The sequence below is a fragment of the Lissotriton vulgaris genome, chromosome 10 (assembly GCF_964263255.1).
Source record: "Lissotriton vulgaris chromosome 10, aLisVul1.2, whole genome shotgun sequence".
In the NCBI taxonomy this organism is placed as follows: Eukaryota; Metazoa; Chordata; class Amphibia; order Caudata; family Salamandridae; genus Lissotriton; species Lissotriton vulgaris.
In genome coordinates, this window is record NC_141698.1 from 675,360,898 (window position 1) to 675,384,301 (window position 23,404).

The 23,404-nt window shown below is 50.6% G+C and overlaps 1 protein-coding gene across 3 annotated transcripts in view; it reads left to right on the forward strand.

Annotated features, from left to right (window-relative positions):
- Nucleotides 1-23,404, forward strand: part of ZMYND11 (zinc finger MYND-type containing 11) — a 685,469-nt gene that overhangs the window by 212,641 nt on the left and 449,424 nt on the right. For all 3 annotated transcript variants that reach the window (XM_086941507.1, XM_086941508.1, XM_086941509.1), the window contains exon 7: nt 19,800-19,889. In XM_086941507.1, coding sequence (XP_086797633.1) covers nt 19,800-19,889 — 90 coding nt within the window. The remainder of the gene's footprint in view (nt 1-19,799; nt 19,890-23,404) is intronic.

The window sequence follows — 23,404 nt, forward strand, 5'->3', positions numbered from 1 at the left end:
CGGGAGCAACGCCCAACATCCTGTGATTCTGGGCGAATCACTTAATCTCCCTGTGCCTAACAAAAATATATGTGTCCATTTGTAACGAAACTGGTGCTCGTGTAAAGCGCTCTGATACCCGTTTTTTTTTATCTAGTTCGCGCTATATAAAACTCTAAAAAACAAAAAATATAAGAAACCAGGCAGTAGAACCTTACTTCGTCACAACGAGGCAAAGGCCTGTATTCAAGATTCTTTCTCATCAAAAAGAAAGACAAGAATTAGTTCAGACCCATTTTCGATCTAAGGAAGACCAACAAATTGATTCGGAGAGAAAGATTCCAGATGTTAGCATTACACCAGATCTATCCTCCACTACATCGAGCAGATTGGTTATGCGCAATAGTTCTAAAAGACGCCTACTTCCACATCCCCATCATAAAGAAACATCGCAAGTTCCTGGGGTTTGCAGTGGGAAGCAACCACTACCAATACTGTGTACTTCCTTTTGGCCTGAAGTCAGCACCCAGGACCTTCTCCAAGTGCATGGCGGTGGTAGCAGCCCATTTGAGCAAAAAGAAAGTGTTTGTCTACCCCTATCTAGACAATTGGCTGATCAAGGCATCCACGTGTCAAAAGGCTCAAATACATTTCAGTTGGACCTCCGACCTTCTCCTTCGATTGGGACTTCGCGTGAATCAAATGAAGTCTACCTCAATGCCTGCACAGTGCCTACAATATCTGGGAGCATCCATTGATACTCACAAGGCAAATGTGTATTCTTGGGACGAGTGACTCTTATCGATCCTTCAGAAGGCTCAGGCTCTCATGACAGTGTTGCACACAACTGTGAGGAAGGTCTCCTCTCTTCTGGGCTCCATGGCGTCTTGCATATTCCTCACACCGAATGCACGTCTCCACATGGGACCCTTCAGGAATGTCTGGAAGACCAATGGGACCAGCAAACAGGAAATTGGATAGACTGATTCAACTGTCTCAACATTCACCCTCCAATATCCTACGAGGGACTCCTTTTTACAAGGATATACCGGCTCAAACTATAGTCACCGATGCCTCTCTCCTGGGATGGGGAGCCCATACAGATCACCTTCAAATTTAAGGCAAATGGTCACGCAAGGAATCCACTTACCACATCAATCTGCTAGAGCTACGAGCAGTTCATTTGGCTCTGAAAGCTTTTTAGCCGTCATTCAGTGCAAGCACCCTTTTTGTACAGATGGACAATACAACAACAATGTTCTGCCTCAACAAGCAGGGTGGCTCAAGATCCAGACCATAATCTCGGTAAGCCCAGACGATCTCTAAGTGGGTTCGAGCCAGAAACCTGACCATAACAGCAACTCACCTCCCAGGTGTTCAAAATGCTCAGGCCAACTCTCTAAGCAGGCTCCTTCAGGAAAATTATGAGTAGGTCTTAAATGACGACGTGGAACGAGACATAATGTGGTACTCCGGAGGTCGAATTGTTCGCCACCGCAGAAAACAGCAAATGCCAAAGCTTCGCCTCCAGGATCTACAAACCAGGAATCCTGGTCAGGCAGATTTCTCTATATCTTTCTCCCAGTTCTCCTGACCCCGGCAGTTCTCAAGCTCTCTCAATCATGGGCCAAGATGATTCTCATAGCCCCGTAATGGCCACGTCAGTGGTGGTTCACAGACCTCCTTCACCGGTCTAGCTGTCCACATCGCCGGCTGCCATGCAAAACACACTTAGTAACGAAGTTTGGAGGACAGATGGTGCACCCCAACCTCTCTTCTTTGAATTTGGAGCATGGATCTCAAGCTAGTGCAGTATGGACACTTGAACTTACCTCAAAACTGCATGGACATTCATTCCTAAGAAAGCTAAGCGGCCATCCACACGCTCCACTTATGCTCCTAAGTGGAAGAGATTCTGTATTTGGTGCTCATCGAGGAATAAGGACCCTAGCACTTGCCAGGGAGATGTCATCCTTCCATACTTGCTGCATCTAGCACAATCTGGCCTCCAATTTTCTTCCACTAAGGTTTGCTTGGCATCCCTACCTACTTACTGGAAATGCCCTTCACAAACTTCCCTTTTCAGAATTCCTCTCAAGATTTCTTGGAGAGTTTTTAAACACGTTTTTCCTCCCATTAGAAGTCCTTCCCCTCCCTGGGAGCTTAATGTAGTTCTTTCACGGCTAATGCAGGAGCCCTTTGAACCCATTCATATGGCTACTCATCAGCATCTGTCTTGGGAGACAGCTTTCCTTGTAGCTATCAACTGCACTCGCAGGGTTAGCATAATCCAGGCACTTTGCTGTCAAGAACCATACACCATTTTCCATACATCTAAAGTGGTTGAGGACTCATCTCAAAATTCCTCCCTAGGGTAATTTCGGATTTCCATGTAAACCAGACTATTTCCTTGCCTAATTTTTTCCAACATCCATCTTCTCCAGCAGAGATCACTCCATTCCCTGCATGTCAGAGAGGTTTTGAAATTCTATCTGGACAACATTAAGGATATATGGAGAGCGGATCAGTTATTTGTAAACTATGCTATCTTTGTACAGGTCTAGCAACTTCTAAACAATCCATTTCCAAATGGATTGTCTCTTGTATTTTACTCTTGCTTCGTAATATACCCATTTCGGAGATTTGTAAGGCTGCTACCTGAAAGTCAGTCAATACATTCACAAAACACTACTGCCTGGACTCCTATGCCAAGGCAGATGCTCAAGTAGGGCAGGCTTCCCTTTGGAACCTCTTTGCTTAAACTTGCAGTTTAATTATCTGCCTCTTCCACTGCGTCTGTTTGATAGGGATGGGCTTGCTAGTCTATTTAAGTGCTTATGACTATACATGAAAATCCCCTGCAAGAGAAGGAATAGTTTCTTACCTGTAACTCCAGTTCTCTTGCAGGGGTATCTCTCTGATAAGTCATAAGCAACCCTCCCTCCTCCCTGGTGAAATAGACAGATGTATGCATTATACGGAATAGGAATTCACTTATCGCCTTCAAAAAGAACTGAAGTAACTGCCACTGGTTGTGCATCATGGGATACTAGTTGTCCCTGGGGTTTGCCTAAAGGCACAGCGTCTAGTTTAAGACATATACTGGCAGCCTATGGGGCTACCCTATCCCGTCCTTTCATCGCGATCATGAAAAAAGGAGTTTTGTGAATGGGAGTTTTCTGTGTGTCAACACCCTAAACAATTGCACAAAACGTAGTATACTTGCTAACTTTTTCCCTTCAAGATTAAGTTGTGGCCATTGTAGCCTATTTAGTTAGGCTGCATTATTGTTTTTTCTATCTCTTAAGTGTCTTTGCTGGCCTTACTGATGAAAGGTGAAAAATATCCACGTAAGAAGATATATCTAAAGAAGTGCTCCAGGGTCCCGGCACGTGGGCGGCACTATTCAACTGCTTATAACTTATCATGGAAATACCCCTGCAAGAGAACTGGAGTTACAGGTAAGAAACTATTCCATCATGTGCTTGCCCACTGACCAATCCAGTGCTTAATTTGAGCCAGAGGCTTCTGGTGCTCTGGACTGGCACTTAATTGTCGAAATCAGCACTCATCGCAGTCTGCCACATGGTGGTGCTGTTTGTTTAATTTAGAAATGAGCACAACAACATTTGTTTATTCATTCAATATACATTACAATATGACTAAAACCTTCATCACAAAACCATTTATGTAGCTGTAGGGGCTAGGAATAGTCTGAATTGTCACACCTGTAGGAGTGTGGTGGTTAGTAGTTGTGATAGTACTGTCATTAGCAGCGCTGGCAAGGGCAATGGGTGGTGCAAGCTGCAGTGGCCTCATGTCGATGGCCCAGGCACTTATTATTTTACAATGTAAGCACTGGACCAGTCCCAGATTCTGCACTTTCTTTTGTTCAGAAGCATATTGACCTATATGTCCTGAGGCTGAGATCTTCGTTGGGCTAGTTACGCATTCTGATATTTCATAAAAACATAAGTAGGCAATTGTTACTTCTCTGCTCTAGCACTTGGCGCCAAGAGACCATATTATACTCTTATGTGGGTAGACAAACTATCTCCGTAGTCTTCCATTTCGAAACCTAAGCTGCAAATTTTGACATGTCTATGGATGTTGTGTATTATCTAATTGTTTTTTGTAGAGCACTCCATGACCCTCACTAAGATGTCTTGACATGCACAATAAGGATTTCTAAATGTGCACAAAAATTGCTAAGCTACCAAACGCCACCAGACTCAAGTAAACATGTTTTCAGGTGCTTTCTGAATTTTAGTAGATCTGATTCAGAGCGAAGGTACAGGGCAGCATATTCCGCCTAGCTTCAGACGCAGTAGAAAAGATTCTGTTGCCCATAGATTTTAGGTGAGATTTTGGGGGTCACAAAAAGCTATGCAGATCTTAAGTCACAATATACTAGGCTGTAGTGGTGATTTATTGGAAAGATCAATCACCTTATGAACCGAACAGAGAGATTTAAAAGGGAGTGCTCCTTCACCAGCAGCCAGTGTAAAGAGGCTAAAAAAGGGAAGCTAGTGGAAGGCTGTGAACCCCACCTCCAAGTACGAGTGAGTACCGGAGGAGGCAATTATCTTAGTTATTTCGGATTGATCGATGAAATGGTGGTATCTGGATCGGTTCCATTTGCCATTGCAACCAAACAGGAGGTGTCTGTGCGGTCAGTGCCTGCTCACCATGACTTTGGGCAAGATCTTCCACCCCTCTCTGCAATTGATGCGCTTGACTGCCTGACTCCTGAATGTCTGCAGTATGAGTTTCGTGACTGAATCCAAATAACCTTCATGTCTATCATCATATTCCTTCATGCAGAAGAAGTTCAGCATCTTTTGTTTCAATAAATTGGTGGACCCAAGAAGGTGCTAGGATGCAACATATCCTCCCTTACCTTAATTTGGATTAATCTGGACTTCATTTTTCTTCAATTAAAGTACATCCAGCTGCCTTTACAGTTTATAGGAAAAGTCCACTATGGCATTTTTTTTTCACCATTCTGGTGGTGAAAAAACCTTCACACTCTCAAAGTCTTTCTGCTCACTAAAGATCCTCTTCTCCATAGTGACTAAACAGTGTACTTTTGAAAAGGATGGGCCCTCCATTTGACTCTATCCACAAATGAGTCAAAATATCTCTCATCGAACGAAGCTGTTCTTTGGCTATTATCCCAGCTCTAATGATGAATAAGCTTCAGGCTCTACACAAGGATGAACCTTGTATGGTATTCCATGACAGTAAAGAATTCTTACAAACTCATCTTTCTTTTCTACCCTATGAAAGCACCGGCTACAGACAATTTTTCTCCACCCAGTTAACCTTTCCCAATCCTTGCTTTAACCCCATATGTATTTAGCATTTACTACATTATGCCCTCACCCCGCACATTTTAATGTACATCACCCTAATATCTTATAATCTTGGTAAGCTATAAAATCTTTCAAATAAATAAGATTACTAAAATTTAATCAAACCATTTCCCTTACAGCTTTTATCTCAGACACTTTCTTTCTTGGAAAATGATCTCTCCTACATTAGATGTTAAAAGGGCCTAAGATGCTTCTTGGACAAGACAGATAATCTCGGGTAATCTGAGCTGTTTGTCAACCATAAGCAGTTCACACAGGCACAGCATCCTCAAATCCAACCGTAGCTGGTTGTATAGTAGCTAGTGTCTACTTTTAAGAAGCAAGCATGCCTTTTCTGAGGATGTCTAAGGCCTCTCCACAAGAGGGAAAGAGGACACTACTGCTGTCATTATAAATGTTCCTGTACCAGAGCTTTGCTTAGCGCCTAATTGCAAATCTTTGCATATATTTGATAAGCACTATTGTGTTCATTATGGCAGTCTCAGAGAATCCAATTACAGAGAAATAAAATTCACATGTTAGCTTAGGTTCGAGGCATGTGGGCTGCTGAATTCATATCTGTGCATAGATCGCCGCCTAGTGTTGGGTCCGGATGATTGCACATTGTTGTCCTGCAAGAGTCTTCGAAGTATCACGAGATAGGTGGCTCCTCCCCTGGACTACAGTGCGCATGGGCATCCTCTCCATCCTTTGATTGTTTTTTTCCGCCATTGGGTTCGGATGTACTTTTTTAATTTTTTTTATTCAAAAGATCTTTATTGACAGCAAAGCCATTGACATCACCAGCATTAACACATGTGCATGAATGAACTCCGGGATCGGCGCCAGGTTCTCAGAAACTGCTAGATGTAAGTCGTACACAGCCTTAGTGCCAGCATCCCGGAGGCCTGGCGGCGAGGTAGTATAGTAGCAGCGCAATCATGCGAATCGAGGGCTCCCAACATAGTTAGCGTATTGTAGTGGTGTGACAACTGGCAATCAATCTGTCCATATGCTAGTCAGCGATCCAACAACATGTCTACTATAAGAAATTAAACAGCGCCCAACAAACTGCCCCCCCACCCGCTCGTGTGTGTCTGTGTGTCTGCCTAACCCGTCTCGACTATACAACCACCCGAGTGATCCTACCCCGTGTCCCCACCCCGTCCCCCCTATAAACCTGCCCCTACTCTACTATCCTTCAGCAGCCCATCTCCAGGTTCTCACAGCCACCCTCAGTCAACCAGAGGCCTCCCCATTCCCGCCTCCCCCGTGTCTCCGTGTTCAGTGCTGGCTACGATCTCCTCAACTCTATCTTGCAGTTCCACCTCCTCCGCGGTGTCAGAGCCGTCCTCCTCACTCCTCTGCTTGTACTCTTTGTAAAGGTCCCAAAAATTCTTGGGCCTGCTTCTGGGCGGAAGAAGGTCACTATACAGTTCTGTCTGGGTGCAGCAGTACTGCAGGTCCCTCAGCCATTTAGCTTTTGTGGGGAGGGGCCCCCTCATCCAGCAGGTCGCCACCACACGCCTTGCAAGGAGCAACGCCATGTCCACTAGACGACGCAGTCCCGGGGCTAGCGGTTTCGAATAAGCAAGTAGCGCCAAAGCAGGGGCACGAGGTAAAGGTTCCCCCAGTATTTGGTCGAGTTCCGCGAAGACCTCCCCCCAGAATGCCTGCACTCCTGGGCACTGCCATGCCAAATGGTAGAAATCAGCTGTCGGAGTCCGGCAGCGTTCGCATTCGGCCGAGGCGCGAAGGCCATATCGATGGAGACGAGCAGGGGTGTAATACACTCGTTGTAAATATTTGAAATGCACCAAGCGGTGCCGTCCGTTTAGAGATATCTTGCGAGTGCTTGTGCAGCAGTAGCGCCACATTCCATCATCTATGGGGGATTGTAGGTCTGCCTGCCAGGCCTCTCTGGCCTTCGACGGTTGCAGACGCTGCTGTGTCACACCCAGCTTGTTAAGCTGTGTAACGAGTTTCGCTGCGGAGGTGGATTTCAGTATATATGTTAGTTCCGGGATCTCCTCAGGTTCTTCCAAATCCGGGCCCAGTAGTTCACGAAAGGCCGAGCGGAGCCTGTGGTAGTGAAATTTTTGTAAGAGAGTGTGGCCTGCCCCGGCAACTGGTAGCTGGTCCCAGGTTTTGAGTACACCTCCCTCAAACAGGTCCTCCATTTACGTTACACCAAGAGAACTCAGCGCCTTGACTACACCCTTCTCACCGAGCGGGTCGAGCCATAAGGCCCACTCCACCGGTAACAGTGGGGAGTAAAGCAGAGTGCAGCCCCGAGAGCGCACTAGGCAATTCCAGGCGTGATTGGTCGCTTTCAGGGAGACCATCCGGCCAGTTGCACGGTCTGTGGGCAGGCAGACAGTAGCAGGTAGAGGGAGCGGGTCTGCAAACAACCGCTCCAGTATAAGGTGCGGGGTCCGAGGGTCACCATGCACCCATGAGTATAAGTGCGACGCCTGGGCGACTCTATAATACCGTTCTAGGTCAGGCGCCCCCAGTCCCCCCATTTCGCAAGGTAGAATCAAAGTCTTCCACCCAACCCTGGGCTGTTTCCCCCCCCAAGCTAACCTCACCAATACCGAGGTGAGCTGCCGAAGAAGGTCTTAGATAAAACCACAGGTAGATTCAGGAAGAGGAACAGAAATCGGGGGAGTACCACCATTTTCATTAGCGCAATCCTACCCGAGAGGGAGAGTGGGAGACGGATCCACTTATCTACGTCATCCACTAGGTTGTTATAGGCCACTCCGTAGTTGTCTCGAACGAGGACTTCCGGGTCCGAGTGGAGTTGAATGCCCAGGTAGCGAACTGAGTCGGCGGACCAGTGCAATGGGTACTCCATGTCGAACTGCCGTGTCACCGGAGTGAGCGGGAACGCAATCGACTTGTCCCAGTTCACCTTCAGGCCCGATAGCGAGCCGAATCGGACCACTTCGCGGAGCACCGCAGTCAAATTAACTTCCGGTTCCCTGACGTACAACAGCGTGTCGTCAGCGTAAGTTGATATCCCGATCTTATATGTAGGGAAGCTAACCCCCTCTAGGCTGTGGTACTCCCGCATGGCGCACGCCAGGGGTTCCGCCACCAGTGCGTAAAGCAACGGCGACAAAGGGCAGCCCTGTCGAGTGCCTCTGCTTATGTCAATCGGGTCCGTTACCCTGTCACCCAGGCGGAGCCTAGCGAAGGGTCGATGGTACAGCGCTCCAACCTGCTGAAGGAATTGTTCGCCCAATCCCAACTTGCGCAACACCCGAACCATGAAGGGCCATTCGACCGAGTCGAACGCCTTCTCCATGTCAAGGAATATTGCCAATGCGCTATTCTCCTGTTTAATGTGTTGCATCGCGCCTAACACAGTTCTGATATTGTAGGTTAAATTCCTGCACGGGACAAACCCGGACTGTTCTGGGGCGACCAACCCAGGTACCAACAGGGCCAGGCGGGTGGCCAGAACCTTGGCATAGATTTTGGCGTCTACATTAAGTAGACTAAGGGGTCTATACGAGCCGCAGAGATCGGGGGGTTTACCGGGCTTGGGTATGGTGATGAGTAGCGCCTCCCGCATGGTGGTCGGCATTTCACCATTCTCGCAGATGGCATCGAACAGGGTGATTAAGTGTGGCAGCAGCAGATCCTTAAACGCCTTATAAAAGCCAACCGTGAGGCCGTCTGAGCCCGGCGCACTGCCCGAGCGCATGCCTGCCAGTGCCTCTAATATTTCGTCTTGGTGGAAGGGGGCCATTAAGAATTCCCTATCCGAGTCCTTGAGGAACGGCATGGCTATATGGTCTAAATAGTCCTCCATCTCACCCTCCACTCCCTGTGTTTTAGCTCGATATAGCTCCGCGTAATAACTCCTGAACGTCTGGAGTACCTGCTCCTCGTCCGTCACCGTGTCTCCCTCCGGAGTTCTCAGTTCCTCTATGACCAGCGGTCGTCTGGTGCTGCGAACGATGCGTGCAAGAAGTGCCCCAGGCCTCTCACCCTCCCCATATTGTCTCGCCGTGGCGTATTTGCCCATGTACAGGACCTCCCTGTCCGCCAGTGCCTGGAACTCGGACAGGAGTTGGGACAGCTCCCCGTCCCCCGCCTCGCCGCCCAGCCGCAGCTGCTCTGCCTCAAGATCCGCCATCTTCGTTTCCAGAGTTGTTAGGTCCCTACGAATGGATCTTAGCACACTAGAATGTTTCGACATCGCCACCCCTCTGATGTATACCTTAAATGCCTCCCATACCGTAAAGAAGTCATCCACTGTGCCTATGTTTGTAGTGAAGAACTGCTCTATTTCCTCTGCCAGTTCCCCCCTGAAGGCCTCGTCAAGTAGTGCAAAAGGCGGGAACCGCCAAGTGAAGGCTGGGATCCCCCTCCTGGGTGTTGCGAGGTGGAGGAGAATAGGGGAGTGATCTGAAAGCGTGCGTGGGAGGACTGTGCATGTGCAGATGTTGTTAAGTACCAGGGGGGGTGCCAACCAGTAGTCTATCCTGGTGTGTACATCGTGAAATGCAGAATAGTGTGTAAACCCACCCGCCCTTGGATGCTTTTCCCTCCAGACATCCAGCAAGTCAGATTTGATCATCTCGGCCGCCATGTACGTGGCCGAGGCCACGGGCCTCCGGGCAGGGCCCGCAGAGCGGTCTATTGATGGGTCAAACACAAAGTTAAAGTCCCCGCCCCACAACATCCAGGGCTGTGCATGCGTCCTTGCAATAGCCGACAGGGTCTTATAGAATTCAGGGTGGTCATAGTTAGGGCCATAGACGTTCACTAGTAGTATGTCCATCCCCTTACCCACACATCTCGCCAGGACATATCTACCGTCCGGGTCTGAGTGCACCGGAATGAGCCTCAACTGTGACTTAGGATTGGCCCAAATTAACACCCCTCGGGCATGTGTAGTGTAGCCCGCCGCCACAGTGTTCCCCGACAAACCTCTGGATTTGAGCATTCTGCTGGAGAGTGGTAGGTGTGTCTCCTGCAGCAGAGCTATGTCAACGTGATGTCTGCTAAGATAGTTAAGGACTTTCCTCACTTTGCGGAAGTCGTTCAGGCCCCGCACATTCCAAGTCAGTAAATTCAGCTCATTCCGGGCGTGTGCATGCAATGTCGGTGTTGTATCAGCCATTGCTAAGTGGGTTCAGAGCATGGATCGAAAGGATGGATAGTGCAGGACACAGTAGGACCCCCCAACTCATTAACGCCCACCGGCGCTCGCGAACAGGGACAGCAGAACACCTCAATTCACACACTTCACAGGCAAACCCCGTCAACAACCCCAACCAAACATCCCCCCTCCTCTCCCCGAGTCTAGCTGCCACCCCGAGTACAGCAACCCACCCACAGCCGACCTCCCCCAACCTGGTCAGACAGACCCCACACTCCCCCCCCATGTACCCCCTACCGGTGCGGTGTCAAACAGTCCGACACCAACTCCTCAGTGAGAAAAAACAACCAAAAGCTCGAGGGCAGAGCGCACCAATGCAGTACACCCCTAACTGTTCCAAGACATTGCGAGTACCGCTCCCCTCTCAGCTCCATTCAAGAGTCAATGCTCAAGGCATGATGAAAAGTGTTACTCAGCACCACTCTGACTGGCTCCCCCGGCTCAGTGTATACTGCCACGAAGCACACACCCCCTTACCAGCACCATAGGGTAACCAAGTTGTCCGTCCCAAAATCGTGGATCAGGTGCCATTGTAGGGCCGGGGCGCCCATATTGTCCGGGTCCGTGAGCCGACCAGTGTGTAGAGGATCAATCCCCTCTTCAGCCGCCATTTAGTCCTGTTCCTCCATAGATACCTCCTCCTCGTCCTCCCGGCCGCTCCGGTTCTCCTTCCTTTCCCGTGTCCAGGTCTTAAGGGACTTATGCAGTTCTTTCGGGTCCGTGAACTAGTACGATTTCCCACCAGTATTGATTCGAAGTTTGGCCGGATACATCATGGCATAGTCCAGGCCTAGTGTTCTGAGCTGCTTCTTATATGGCGCGAATTGCCGCCGTTCCTCCTGCACCTTGGCGGTGAAGTCCGGGTAGAGGGAGATGTTCATGCCCTCATGTTGGAGTTTGCCCTTCTCTCTCGCCACCCTCAGAGCAGTGTCCCGGTCGCGATAGTTCAGCAGTTTCGCGATTATGGGGCGAGGTGGCAAGCCAGGCTGGGGCTGCGGGCCCAGTGTGCGGTGGGCGCGTTCCACAATGAACATGGGGGAAAAGACTTCCTCTCCCAGGAGTGTTTTCAGGAGTTTCTCCACAAATAGTTCCATTTTCCCCGTTTGTGTGGATTCCGCCACTCCTGTGATACGGAGGTTGGATCTGCGAGAACGTGCTTCCAGGTCCTCTGTCTTGTCCCTGATGACTGTCAGGAGTCTGTCGAATTGCTTGCGTTCCTTGTCCCACTCCATCTGGGCTTCTTCGGCCTCAGTGAGCCGGCGCTCCGCCATGTCAAGGCGCTCCGCATGTTTGTCCACACGCTCTGCCATACGGTCCATGCGGTACGACAGAGCATCTATCTTGGTGCCCACCGCCGCTATACTCTCCTGAATGCCTTTCTCCATGGCTGCCAACATGTCCCGGAGCTCCGTCGGAGCCTGGGTCGGCGCCGCTGCCGCACCCTTCGGCGATGTGTCCGGTGCCGGGACCTCTGATCCCTTCAGACGGCGCCGTTCAAAGGAGATCTTCCCCTGGGTCGCCTCGTTCTTCCCCATGGTATTTACGATGCGTGGCAGCACCGGGCAGAGAAGCTCGCCGCACTGGTCGGTCAGGTGTCTGCTCCGGTCCTCGATACCTCGTCGCCAGCGGTCAGGTATCCGATGCGTGGAAAATGGCGGCGGCAATGGCGGGTAGTACTTCCTTGTCCGCAGGTTCCAGAACGGCCCAGTGCCAGATAGGGTCAGGTCCTTCTCAGCTGTCCCAGATAATCAGTCCCTCAGCAGAACAAGGGGAGATGGCAGAGCCTCATGCGATCTGCGCAAGTGAGCTGGGTAGCAGCGCCGGACTCGGAGTCGCCCCACCACGTGGCGCGGCGCTTCAGGTGGTGTGCTCCACCGCTCCGCTGCTTCTCCAGTCCCCTGTCCCACCGGGGCAGTGTGGGGTAGGTGGCGGAGGGCTTTGCAATCCAGGGTCCGTTCCAATCGCGCCTTGGTTTGCACGGTGTGCGACAGCCGCCGGGATTGTGGCCGCACGCACAGTGACGTCGCCCGGCCTCTTTTCCAGGATAGCCCGCTGCTTTCGGCCTAGTCCGCCACAGGGGCGCCACCAGGCACAATGCCCCGGGATGTTCAGGAATTCACGCCCTGCAGCCGTCCAAAAAGATCATCGCACTCTGCCCGGGGTGCCAGCCGATGGTTCCAGACAAGCTATAGCCAATTTGAGCACATCAAGGATAGTAAAGCAGGATAATTCTGGAGCTTTGCGAGGAGCCGAGGGCTCACGCGTCCGCCATCGACGCCGGCTAGCTCCGCCCCCCGGGTTCGGATGTACTTTCTCGACTCTAGTTCGGAAACTTTATATTGACTATTTCCTAAGGCCAAAAGGCCTTCGAAGCGTCGGTATTGTCTCGTTCGGTGCCTGTTTCTTTCCAGTTCTTGAACCGGACGTCGAAAGCTGATTCTCGACTTCGACACCAGGCCCAGACTACGACGACGATGGAACGGAGCCCGTTTAAACGATGCCCCGTCTGTAATTCCAAATACCCCCACATAGATGTGCACCCAGTGTGCAATAAGTGTTTGTCCCCTGAACATGACGAGGCCAGCTGTATAGCCTGCTCAAAGTTCCGCTCCAAGAAGACGCTTAAACTTCGGTGCGCAGCGAGGCAGTCGGCGCAACTGTCGGCACCCGAGCCGGTCAACCTCTTCGAGGCCGGTGATGAAGAAGGCGTCGAAGATGAAGAAGAAGAAGAGGTTCCCGAAGAACGGTCGGAACCCGCGTCGGAGCATGACTCCAACTTCGAGGTGGACGAGCAAGGCGAAGAATATGCCCACGAAGAAGACATCGTCGAGGTAGGGGACGACGAAGGGGCCATCGGAGCCGTCGATGACGACTCCAGAGATGAGCCAGGCCCAACCGCAGTAGCGGGGCCTATTACTGACATTACGCTCCCTTCGGCTCAGGTCGAGGCATCGCCGAAAGGCCTTAGCCAAGATCTTTCTACCCGTTCTGTAGCCCTGCGTCCAAGCCAGGCTAAGAACACATCTAAAGAGCCATCGGTCGATTCCTCAAAATCGAAACCGAAACCATCGGAGCAAAAATCGAAACCGAAACTACTCAAAATGGTGGTCGGTTCAACGTCGACGTCAAAGACTATCGACGACCCTTCGGCGCCGAAAGTGCCTGTCACCTTGAAGACTGGAGCGTCGAAGCAAAGCTCGACCAGCAAACACGTCACCTCGACGCAGTCGGCATCCACGCCGACGTCGACGCACAAACATGGCGACAAGGCCAAAGGCCTCCAGGAGAAGAAGGCCGTCGAGCCGAAAATCTCTGAACTCAAGCCGCTGCTCAGCAAGCACCTCGACCCGAAGGCCAAAGCCGACCCAAAGCAGCAAGTCTCGTCGACGGCCAAGGGTGCAGATGCTCCACGCCGGGAGCTCGGGTCAACGCCATCGAGCAAGCGTCCTCCTCCAGTGCTAAAGCAGCCTGAGTCGACTACCACATCAAGCTCCAAGACCGTCGGAGCCCCGATTAAGTTCGGTCTTCCGCCAATGGCTCGAGCAAAGCAGCTCGAACTCCATAAAGGCGCCGAACCTTCCAGGACGTCGTCGACGCCTTCGAAGACCGCCACAGAATTGGTGGTTTTCCACGAACCCTCTTACGACAACCAGTCGAACTTTTTATCGAAGCAGAGTCAGGCAGGCTCACTATTCACAAGCGGAAGATCACGCCTGAACGTCCCTTGGAGAGTTACAAGATTCCTCTCAAGCGGAAAAAGGACTCGGCCACATCACCAGTTCTCTTCGAGCACGTTCAGGACTATTCACAGCAAATGTCATATTCTCCAGCACGGAGTGAGGAGGACATGGGTGATGACTATGGTCAAGCGGCCTACGCTTATAATGTGGACACTGATCAAGATGAACCTCAACAGTGGTCTGAGGCTATAGATCAATCTGTGGACCCTGATGATCCACATGCTGCACCGGACGCTCAGTCCTATAACGTCAAAACTTCGCCAACAGAGGACACTGCGGCGTTTAACGCTTTGATTGAAAGAGCAGCACTCAACCATGACGTCGAGATGCATGCGGAGCCAGTGGACGAAGATTTCTTGTTTGACACTTTCTCCACCTCTGAACGTTCCACTAAGACTTTGCCTATGCTTAAAGGGGTCCTCAAGCATGCTGCGGACATCTTCAAGGACCCCACGAAAGCTAGGGTTATTAACCCTCGTATTGAGAAAAAGTACAGGCCTGCTCCAGTGGACCCCACCTACATCAAAGGCCAGCTCCCCTTGGACTCACTTGTAGTGGCCAATGCCCGCAAGAGGGCAAATTCACAAACCAGTGGTGACGCTCCGCCTCCAGACAAGGAATCAAAGATTCTGGAGGCGTCAGGGAAACGAGTGGCAGCGCAGGCTGCAAATATTTGGAGGATCTCCAATACTCAGGCCCTGTTGGCTTGATACGACAGGGCACACTACGACACCCTAGAACAGTTGTCGCAACACCTGCCTGATGTGTACAAGGAGGGAGCAGAGATGATGATACAAGAAGGAAAACTGATTTCTAATGCGTCCATCAAGTGCGCACTGGACGCAGCAGACACGGCAGCTAGGGCCATAAACACTAGTGTGATGCTAAGACGTCACGCATGGCTCCGCATCTCTGGTTTCAAGCCCGAAATTCAAACTACTCTGCTCAATCAGCCGGTTAACCCGGACTTCCTTTTTGGTCCCGAGGTAGACACCACTCTCGAGAAAATAAAGAAAGACACTGAGACAGCCAAATCCATGGGGGCTCTACAATCTCAGCAGTTTCGGGGCAGTTCCTTTTGTCGCTCCGGTAATAGGGGAGCCTCGAGAGGACAGGCTTTGCAGCAGGCGCAGTACACCAAAGGCAGCACGCAATCCACCTACACAAAGAATACCAGGGGTGGATACCGTGGGAACAGCGCCAAAGGCAGGGGACGTGGCAATAACAACGCCAGATCCTCCGCCCCCAACAAACAGTGATGCCCTGTCACTGCCCCCCGACCATCTAACACCTGTCGGGGGGAGACTCCAGCAGTTCCTGCCAGTCTGGGAAAGCATTACCACGGACAGGTGGGTGAGACAACTTATCCGTTACGGCTATTGTCTAGAACTAACCTCCACCCCCCCCCCAACATTCCCCCAAGGCACCGTCCTATGTCCGCAGAGCACACACACTTATTGCAGCAAGAAGTACTCTCCATGCTGCAAAAAGGGGCAATAGAACTCGTGCCTGCAGAAGAGCGAGGTACAGGGGTGTACTCTCTGTACTTCTTGATCCCAAAAAAGGACGGATGCCTGCGGCCCATTCTAGACCTCAGACCCCTCAACCAATACATCCTTTCAGAACACTTTCATATGTTAACCTTACAGGAGGTTCTGCCGTTGCTCAGTCAGGGCGACTTCCTAGCGACCCTGGACCTCAAGGATGCATATTTCCACATTCCCATTCACCCAAGTCACAAAAAATATCTATCTCCGGTTCACCATCCACAATCAGCATTACCAATTCAAGGTTCTGCCTTTTGGGGTCACCACTGCCCCCAGAGTGTTCACCAAGTGCTTAGCGACCGTGGCTGCACACTTTCTCAGACAACATATACACGTCTATCCCTACCTGGACGACTGGCTCGTCCAGGCCAAGTCAGCCCAGCAGTGTGCCAGCCACATGTTGCGCACGATTCACCTCCTTCACAGTCTGGGGTTCTCACTCAACTACACAAAGTCACACCTGCAGCCAGCCCACGTGCGACAGTACCTAGGGGCAACCTTGAACACTCTGACGGCGACAGCGCAGCCCACCTCAGCCAGAGTCGACAGCTTGCAGCTGCTCATTCGGAGGTTCAGGCCTCCACAGTCTCTCCCAGCGCAGGTGTTCATGCAACTGATCGGTATGATGGCATCCTGCATATTCATAGTCCCGCACGCAAGACTGCACATGCGTCCCCTTCAAGAATGCTTGGCACGACAGTGGAACCAGGCTCATGGACATCTAAAAGACCTAGTGTTGGTGACCGGTCGTGCTTACAACTCTCTGCATTGGTGGACTCCACAAAACCTTTGCAGGGGACGACCGTTCCAGGAGCCTGTCCCACAGATAGTGCTAACGACGGACGCATCTCACCAGGGTTGGGAAGCGCATGTCCTCCATTACACGGTGCAGGGACTATGGACAACACAACAGCAGAAGATGCATATCAACCTCCTACAGCTGATGGCAATCTTCATGGCACTGAAAGCGTTCAAGTTGCACCTGTGCAACAAGGTCGTGTTGATCCGGACGGACAACATGACTGCCATGAATTACATCCAGAAACAGGGAGGCACACACTCCCCGCAGCTATCTCACCTAGCCCAGATTATGTGGAAGTGGGCCATTCAGAGGAACATCTTCCTCATGACGGAGCATCTCCCGGGCGTAGACAACCAGATGGCGGACCTGCTCAGCAGGCACAGTCATCAGATGCACGAGTCGGAAATCCACCCCTCGGTACTCCAACCATACTTCCAGCAGTGGGGTCATCCAGAGATCGACCTCTTCGCCACAAAAGAGAACGCAAAATGCCAAAGCTTCGCCGTCAGGTTCCCACACCCGCAGTCTCAGGGCAATGTGATATGGATGAACTGGTCAGGCAGATTTGCGTACGCTTTTGCCCCAGCCCCACTCATACCGCTGGTGGCGCGCAAACTGCGGCAGCACTCCATGACACTCATCATGGTTGCTCCAACGTGGGCACGGCAAGCTTGGTACACCACATTCCTGGAAGTTTCAGTGGTGCCTCACCAGCGGCTGCGCCTCACTCCCAGCCTCCTCACTCAGAGCCATGGAGACATTCAGCACCCAGATCCTCAACAGTTAGGCCTAGCGATTTGGCTCCTGAGGTCATAGAGTTTGGCTACCTCAACTTGCCCCCTGAGTGTATAAATATCATCAAGGAGGCAATGTGGCCTACAACCAGGGCGTGCTATGCAGCCAAATGGAAACGATTTGTCATTTACTGTTCCAACAATGATATTAATCCGCTGGATGCATCCACGCAGAACATCATATGTTACCTACTGCATCTGTACCAATGCAACCTAGCGTATAGTTCCATCAGGATACATTTGGCTGCTATAGCCGCTTATCTGCATAACAGACAGCACCTTTCACTCTTCAGAGTGCCTGCCATCAAGGCCTTTTTGGAAGGCCTTAAAAGAGTGATCCCTCCCAGACACCCTCCTTCGCCTGTCTGGAATCTAACTATCATTCTCACCAGGCTCATGGGACCCCCCTTTGATCCTCTCCATTCTTGTGAGATACAGTTTCTTACTTGGAAAGTGGCCTTTCTAATAGCCATCACATCGCTGCGAAGAGTCAGCGAGCTTCAAGCCCTCACAATTCAAGAGCCCTACCTACAAATTCATGCTAATAGGGTGGTGCTGCGTACCAACCCCAAGTTCATGCCAAAGGTGATCTCGCAGTTCCACATTAATCAAAACATTGAACTGCCGGTTTTCTTTCCAAACCCTGACTCTGTGGCAGACAGAGCACTGCACACCTTAGATGTCAAAAGAGCTCTCCTGTATTACATCGACAGGACAAAGGACTTTCGCAAAACTAAACAACTGTTTGTTGCCTTCTCTCCACAACATAAAGGCAACCCTATTTCCAAATCAGGTATAGCCAGGTGGATAGTTAAATGCATTCAAATCTGTTATCAAAAGGCTAAACGCACTTTAACAGTTCCCCCAAGAGCGCATTCCACACGCAAGCTAGGGGCATCCATGGCTTTCCTGGGTAACATTCCTCTAGAGGATATATGTAGAGCAGCCACATGGACCACCATACATACATTTACCAAACACTACTGCGTAGATGTACACTCCAAACAGCAAGCTGCTGTAGGACAGGCTGTTCTCAGAACTCTCTTTCAGACTGCTGCAGCTGGCACGGGCAACCACCGATAAGGAGGTAACTGCTATTTATTCCATGCACAGATATGAATTCAGCAGCCCACATGCCTCGAACGGAATATGCTACTTACTAGTATGCATCTGTTCTTGGCATGTAGGGCTGCTGACATTCATATCGCCCACCCTCCTCCCCGGTGCCTGTCGCAGCTGTAGCACTCAGAATAATTCTCAGGCATGGTCATCACTTACTGTATTACACTCCATCTCTGCAACAATGGCGAAAAACAATCTGAGGATGGAGAGGATGCCCATGCGCACTGCAGTCCAGGGGAGGAGCCACCTATCTCGTGATACTTCGAAGACTCTTCCAGGACAACAATGTGCAATCATCCGGACCCAACACTAGGCGGCGATCTATGCTCAGATATGAATGTCAGCAGCCCTACATGCCAAGAACAGATGCATACTGGTAAGTAGCATATTCCTTCTCCGTCATTAGTATTCCCTCTAAACCTCCCTCCTGCTTCACTGGATTCCAAACGCATATACTTGGATAATTGAAAAGGTGTTACCTTCAAATGTTATTGGCCCTCCTGACCCAGTATTTGCATTATATGAGGGCTGACAGTCTTCTAGAACTAGTAAAGCTGCAGTGTCAAATTAGCATTATGTGCATTGGAATATATAAGGCCTACCTAGATGCTACATTAAAAATAGTGGTGATTTCAGCCATATCGCCTGTTTGAAAATTATATCCACAAGTATAATTATCAATGTCCGAAAGTAGAGGTTAGAAAATGTTGCCTCTAGAAGGTATGTTTTCTTTCATTTTTATTGATTTGTTATATTAGAAATATCCTGCTAAATAGTATTCCATTATTTGCCTGCACATGCAAAGAGGTGTTCCTCCACTTTGGAATTCAAAGACCTTACCAATGACAGATAAGTAGGATTACAGGTAACTAACTTTTATTTTTTCCTCTTAAAAAGTATTTTAAAACACAGCTATGAGACCCTAGTCTGTATTCCTTTAGTATTACCATCTATCAACAGTCCCTTTTTTAGCATGCTTGCCTCATTCTCCACCTTTCAGAATAGGGTAATTAAGGCAATCGACAACAGGAAGCCAAATTTGCAATGGACTGCAAATTTGTGGTACTTGCCCTGCTTATATATCTTTTTACAAATGTACACCATCTGTGCAGCAGGTTCTACCAGGTTGCAGTAATACCACCAAGTTGAAAATATCTAGTTGGAGAGGGCAAACATCACAAAGGTAACTTTTCTATCCGGGGTTCAGCATTGTCCAGCTAATTCAAATAAATAACTTTATGTTCAATATAATGAACTGGTATTGTTTGTCTAATCTTTTCAGGCCATTGATATTAAAAAAGGGAAAGACAACAAGCACCCAATGTTCAAAAGGCTAATTCACACACAGATGGACGTGTCTACCATTCATGAGGTAATTTCCATTTCTTCTGTTAACAATGGTACTGCATTATGTGACAGTTTCATTATACATCTATTCCATGTAGTAGTGCCAATGAACTCTTTGACTGATGATCTTTGTGGACATGTGTATGTCTGATAATTGACACCTGCCTCTGAATCGTTAATTACTTTTTAGGTTTCGCCTGGCGATCCGCTGCGCAAAATATTTTGAGAATAGTATGTGGTGGCTGTCCCGCCTCTGTCTTCCATTGGCTAGCTCCATAAATGGAGGCTAGCCATTGGAAGAGAGAGGCGTCCGTCATTGTGCGAGGCGATTTGTGGGCGTTCCGGCGATTTTTTTTTTTTTTTTTTCCCTCTCCGCCCCTTTTTAAAATGTCATGCGGCGGTGGGCGGATGTTGGTTTTTTTTTTCCCTGTGATGTTTTGGCCATTTTGGACTTGGGTTTTGCAGGGGTGGGTTGCGAACGAAACAATGAGCAACACATTACAGTGTCGCCTATATAATAATTTTGTTTATAGACACAGACAGAGCCACACACACACACACAGACAGAGCCACACAGAGCCACACACACCCACACAGACAGAACCACACACACACACACACAGAGCCACACACACAGACAGAGCCACACACACACAGAGCCACACACACACAGACAGAGCCACACAGACAGGTCCACACACACACAAACACACACACACAAACACACACACACAGACAGAGCCACACAGACAGAGCCACACACACACACAGCCACACACAGACAGAGCTACACACAGAGCCACACAGACAGAGCCACACAGACAGAGCCACACAGACAGAGCCACACAGACAGAGCCACACAGACAGAGCCACACAGACAGAGCCACACAGACCGAGCCACACAGACCGAGCCACACAGACAGAGCCACACAGACAGAGCCACACAGACAGAGCCACACAGACAGAGCCACACAGACAGAGCCACACAGACCGAGCCACACAGACTGAGCCACACACACCGAGCCACACACACCGAGCCCCACACACCGAGCCACACACACACACCGAGCCACACACACACACACACACACACACACACACAGACAGAGCCACACAGAGCCATGCACACACACACACAGACGGAGCCACGCACACACACACGGAGCCACGCACACACACACACACACACAGACAGAGCCACACACACAGACAGAGCCACACACACAGACAGAGCCACACACACAGACAGAGCCACACACACAGACAGAGCCACACACAGACAGAGCCACACACACAGACAGAGCCACACACACAGACAGAGCCACACACACAGAGCCACACACAGACAGAGCCACACACAGACAGAGCCACACACAGACAGAGCCACACACAGACAGAGCCACACACAGACAGAGCCACACACAGACAGAGCCACACACAGACAGAGCCACACACAGACAGAGCCACACACAGACAGAGCAGCCACACACACTGACAGAGCCACACACACTGACAGAGCCACACACACTGACAGAGCCACACACACTGACAGAGCCACACACACAGACAGAGCCACACACACACACACACACACACACACACACAGAGCCACACACACACAAGGAGGGAACAGAGGCACGAGAAAACCAGATCACAAGCAGGGAACAGAGGCACCGAAAAACCGGATGACAAGCAGGAGGGAACAGAGGCACAGAAAACGGGCATAGGTGCGTCTACGGAGGGGAGTGAATTGAAGCAGGGAACAGAGGCACGAGAAAACCGGATCACAAGGAGGGAACAGAGGCGCGAGAAAACCGGATCACAAGTAGGGAACAGAGGCACGAGAAAACTGATCACAAGCATGGAACAGAGGCATGGAAAATGGGCATACACACACAGAGCCCAACACACACACACACACACACACACACACACACACACACACACACACAGCCCAACACACACAGCCGGACACACACAGAGCCCAACACACACACACAGCCCAACACGGACGCTGGATATTGGGTCAGTGTAGTCCTGTGGGTTGTCTGTGCAACTGGGGAGACGAGAACCTCACTTTCAGTGTCTCACTCCTCTAGAACATCACCCGTTGCCTTCCTTTGGCACTTGGCTTGAAGTGCTGGATTGCTAGGCCCATGCTGTCTCCGCCTTTTTGGTGTTCTCTAGCGCTGCCCTGCTTTGCACACTCCTCCAGAGACTCGGACACTCCACAGCCAGGTTCCCACATACGGGTGTCCTCTATTAATATGGCGATGTAAAGGGGGTGCTCTGTCCTTTGCTGTGCTCTCAGCTAGTTGAGTTCTGCCCCCTCTGCGCAGGCTGTTCCCTACCGGGCTGTGGCGGAGCCAGCAGTTCTCCGATGAAAATCGACTCTGCGCTCGTCCGGGGAGCTCCGCTCCCACGTTAGAGCCGACTCCAACACAGGCCTCATTGTTACTCGGCCATGTCCATCATTTCCGATTTCCCCTCACTGTGATGCGCTCAGCAGCTCCGCCAACTCCTCAGCTGCCACCTCATCGTGTGCGGAGTCTCCTCTCTTGCCTCCCCCGTTTTCAGTCACGCCGAAAGGCTCCAGCCTCTGCCTGTAGACGCTGCTGCCGAGGGCTAAGTGCTCCGCCCTTCGTCAGCCGCCATTCCGGAAGCTATTCCAGCTTGGTTGGCTGGACGGGGCGTCCATGGGGAGAGCTCCTATTGGGGAGTAAGACTGGATGTTCTCCAGTTTTTATTCGAGTGCCATCGGTGGCACTACCTTGCCGGACCTGGACGCTTGTGTTTTTTCCGAGGGACGTTGGTGGTACCACCTTACCAGACCATATGAAGTCAACACAGGCAGTCTGCTCCTCAGCACAATCGGTAAATATCCTCCAGGGAACAGAGGCAAGAAAAGAGGAGCGCAGGCAGGGAACAGAGGCAAAAAAAGAGGAGTGCAGGCAGGGAACAGAGGCAGGAAAAGAGGAGCACAGACAAGGAACAGACACAATAAAACTTACCGGCGGGGGGAGTCTCTGTCTGTTGCGTGGCCGGTCGGACAACGCCATGCACACCACCATGTTTCTCCGAGGCGAAGCAGAAATGCCTCGGAGAAACCACCGTCATTTTCGGGATTGAGGGGCGTGTTTTTCGTTCTCTCCTCTTCCTATTGGCTGGAATGTAAAATTCTAGCCAATGGGAAGGGGAGGGAAAGAACATGAAAAAACACGCCCGAATCCCAAAATGACGGGCCTTAAACTGACAGACGCCCTTCTTCTCCAATGGCTGGCCTCCGTTTAGGAAGCCAGCCAATTGAGAAGAGGGGCGGGTTCAAGCCCCACACTAAGAGACATAAGATCTCGCCGGCGAGGCTGCACAAGTGCAACCTACGCAGGCCGAGACCTAAAAAAGCGCTCATTCTGAGTAATTTTCTACTTTCATGCCAAGTTTGGTGTAAATCTGTTTGACCTGTGAAGGAGAGCAACATTTCCTATGGGGGCTTAAATGTGAAATCGCACTATTTTTCAACACCCAATACCCCCACCTCCC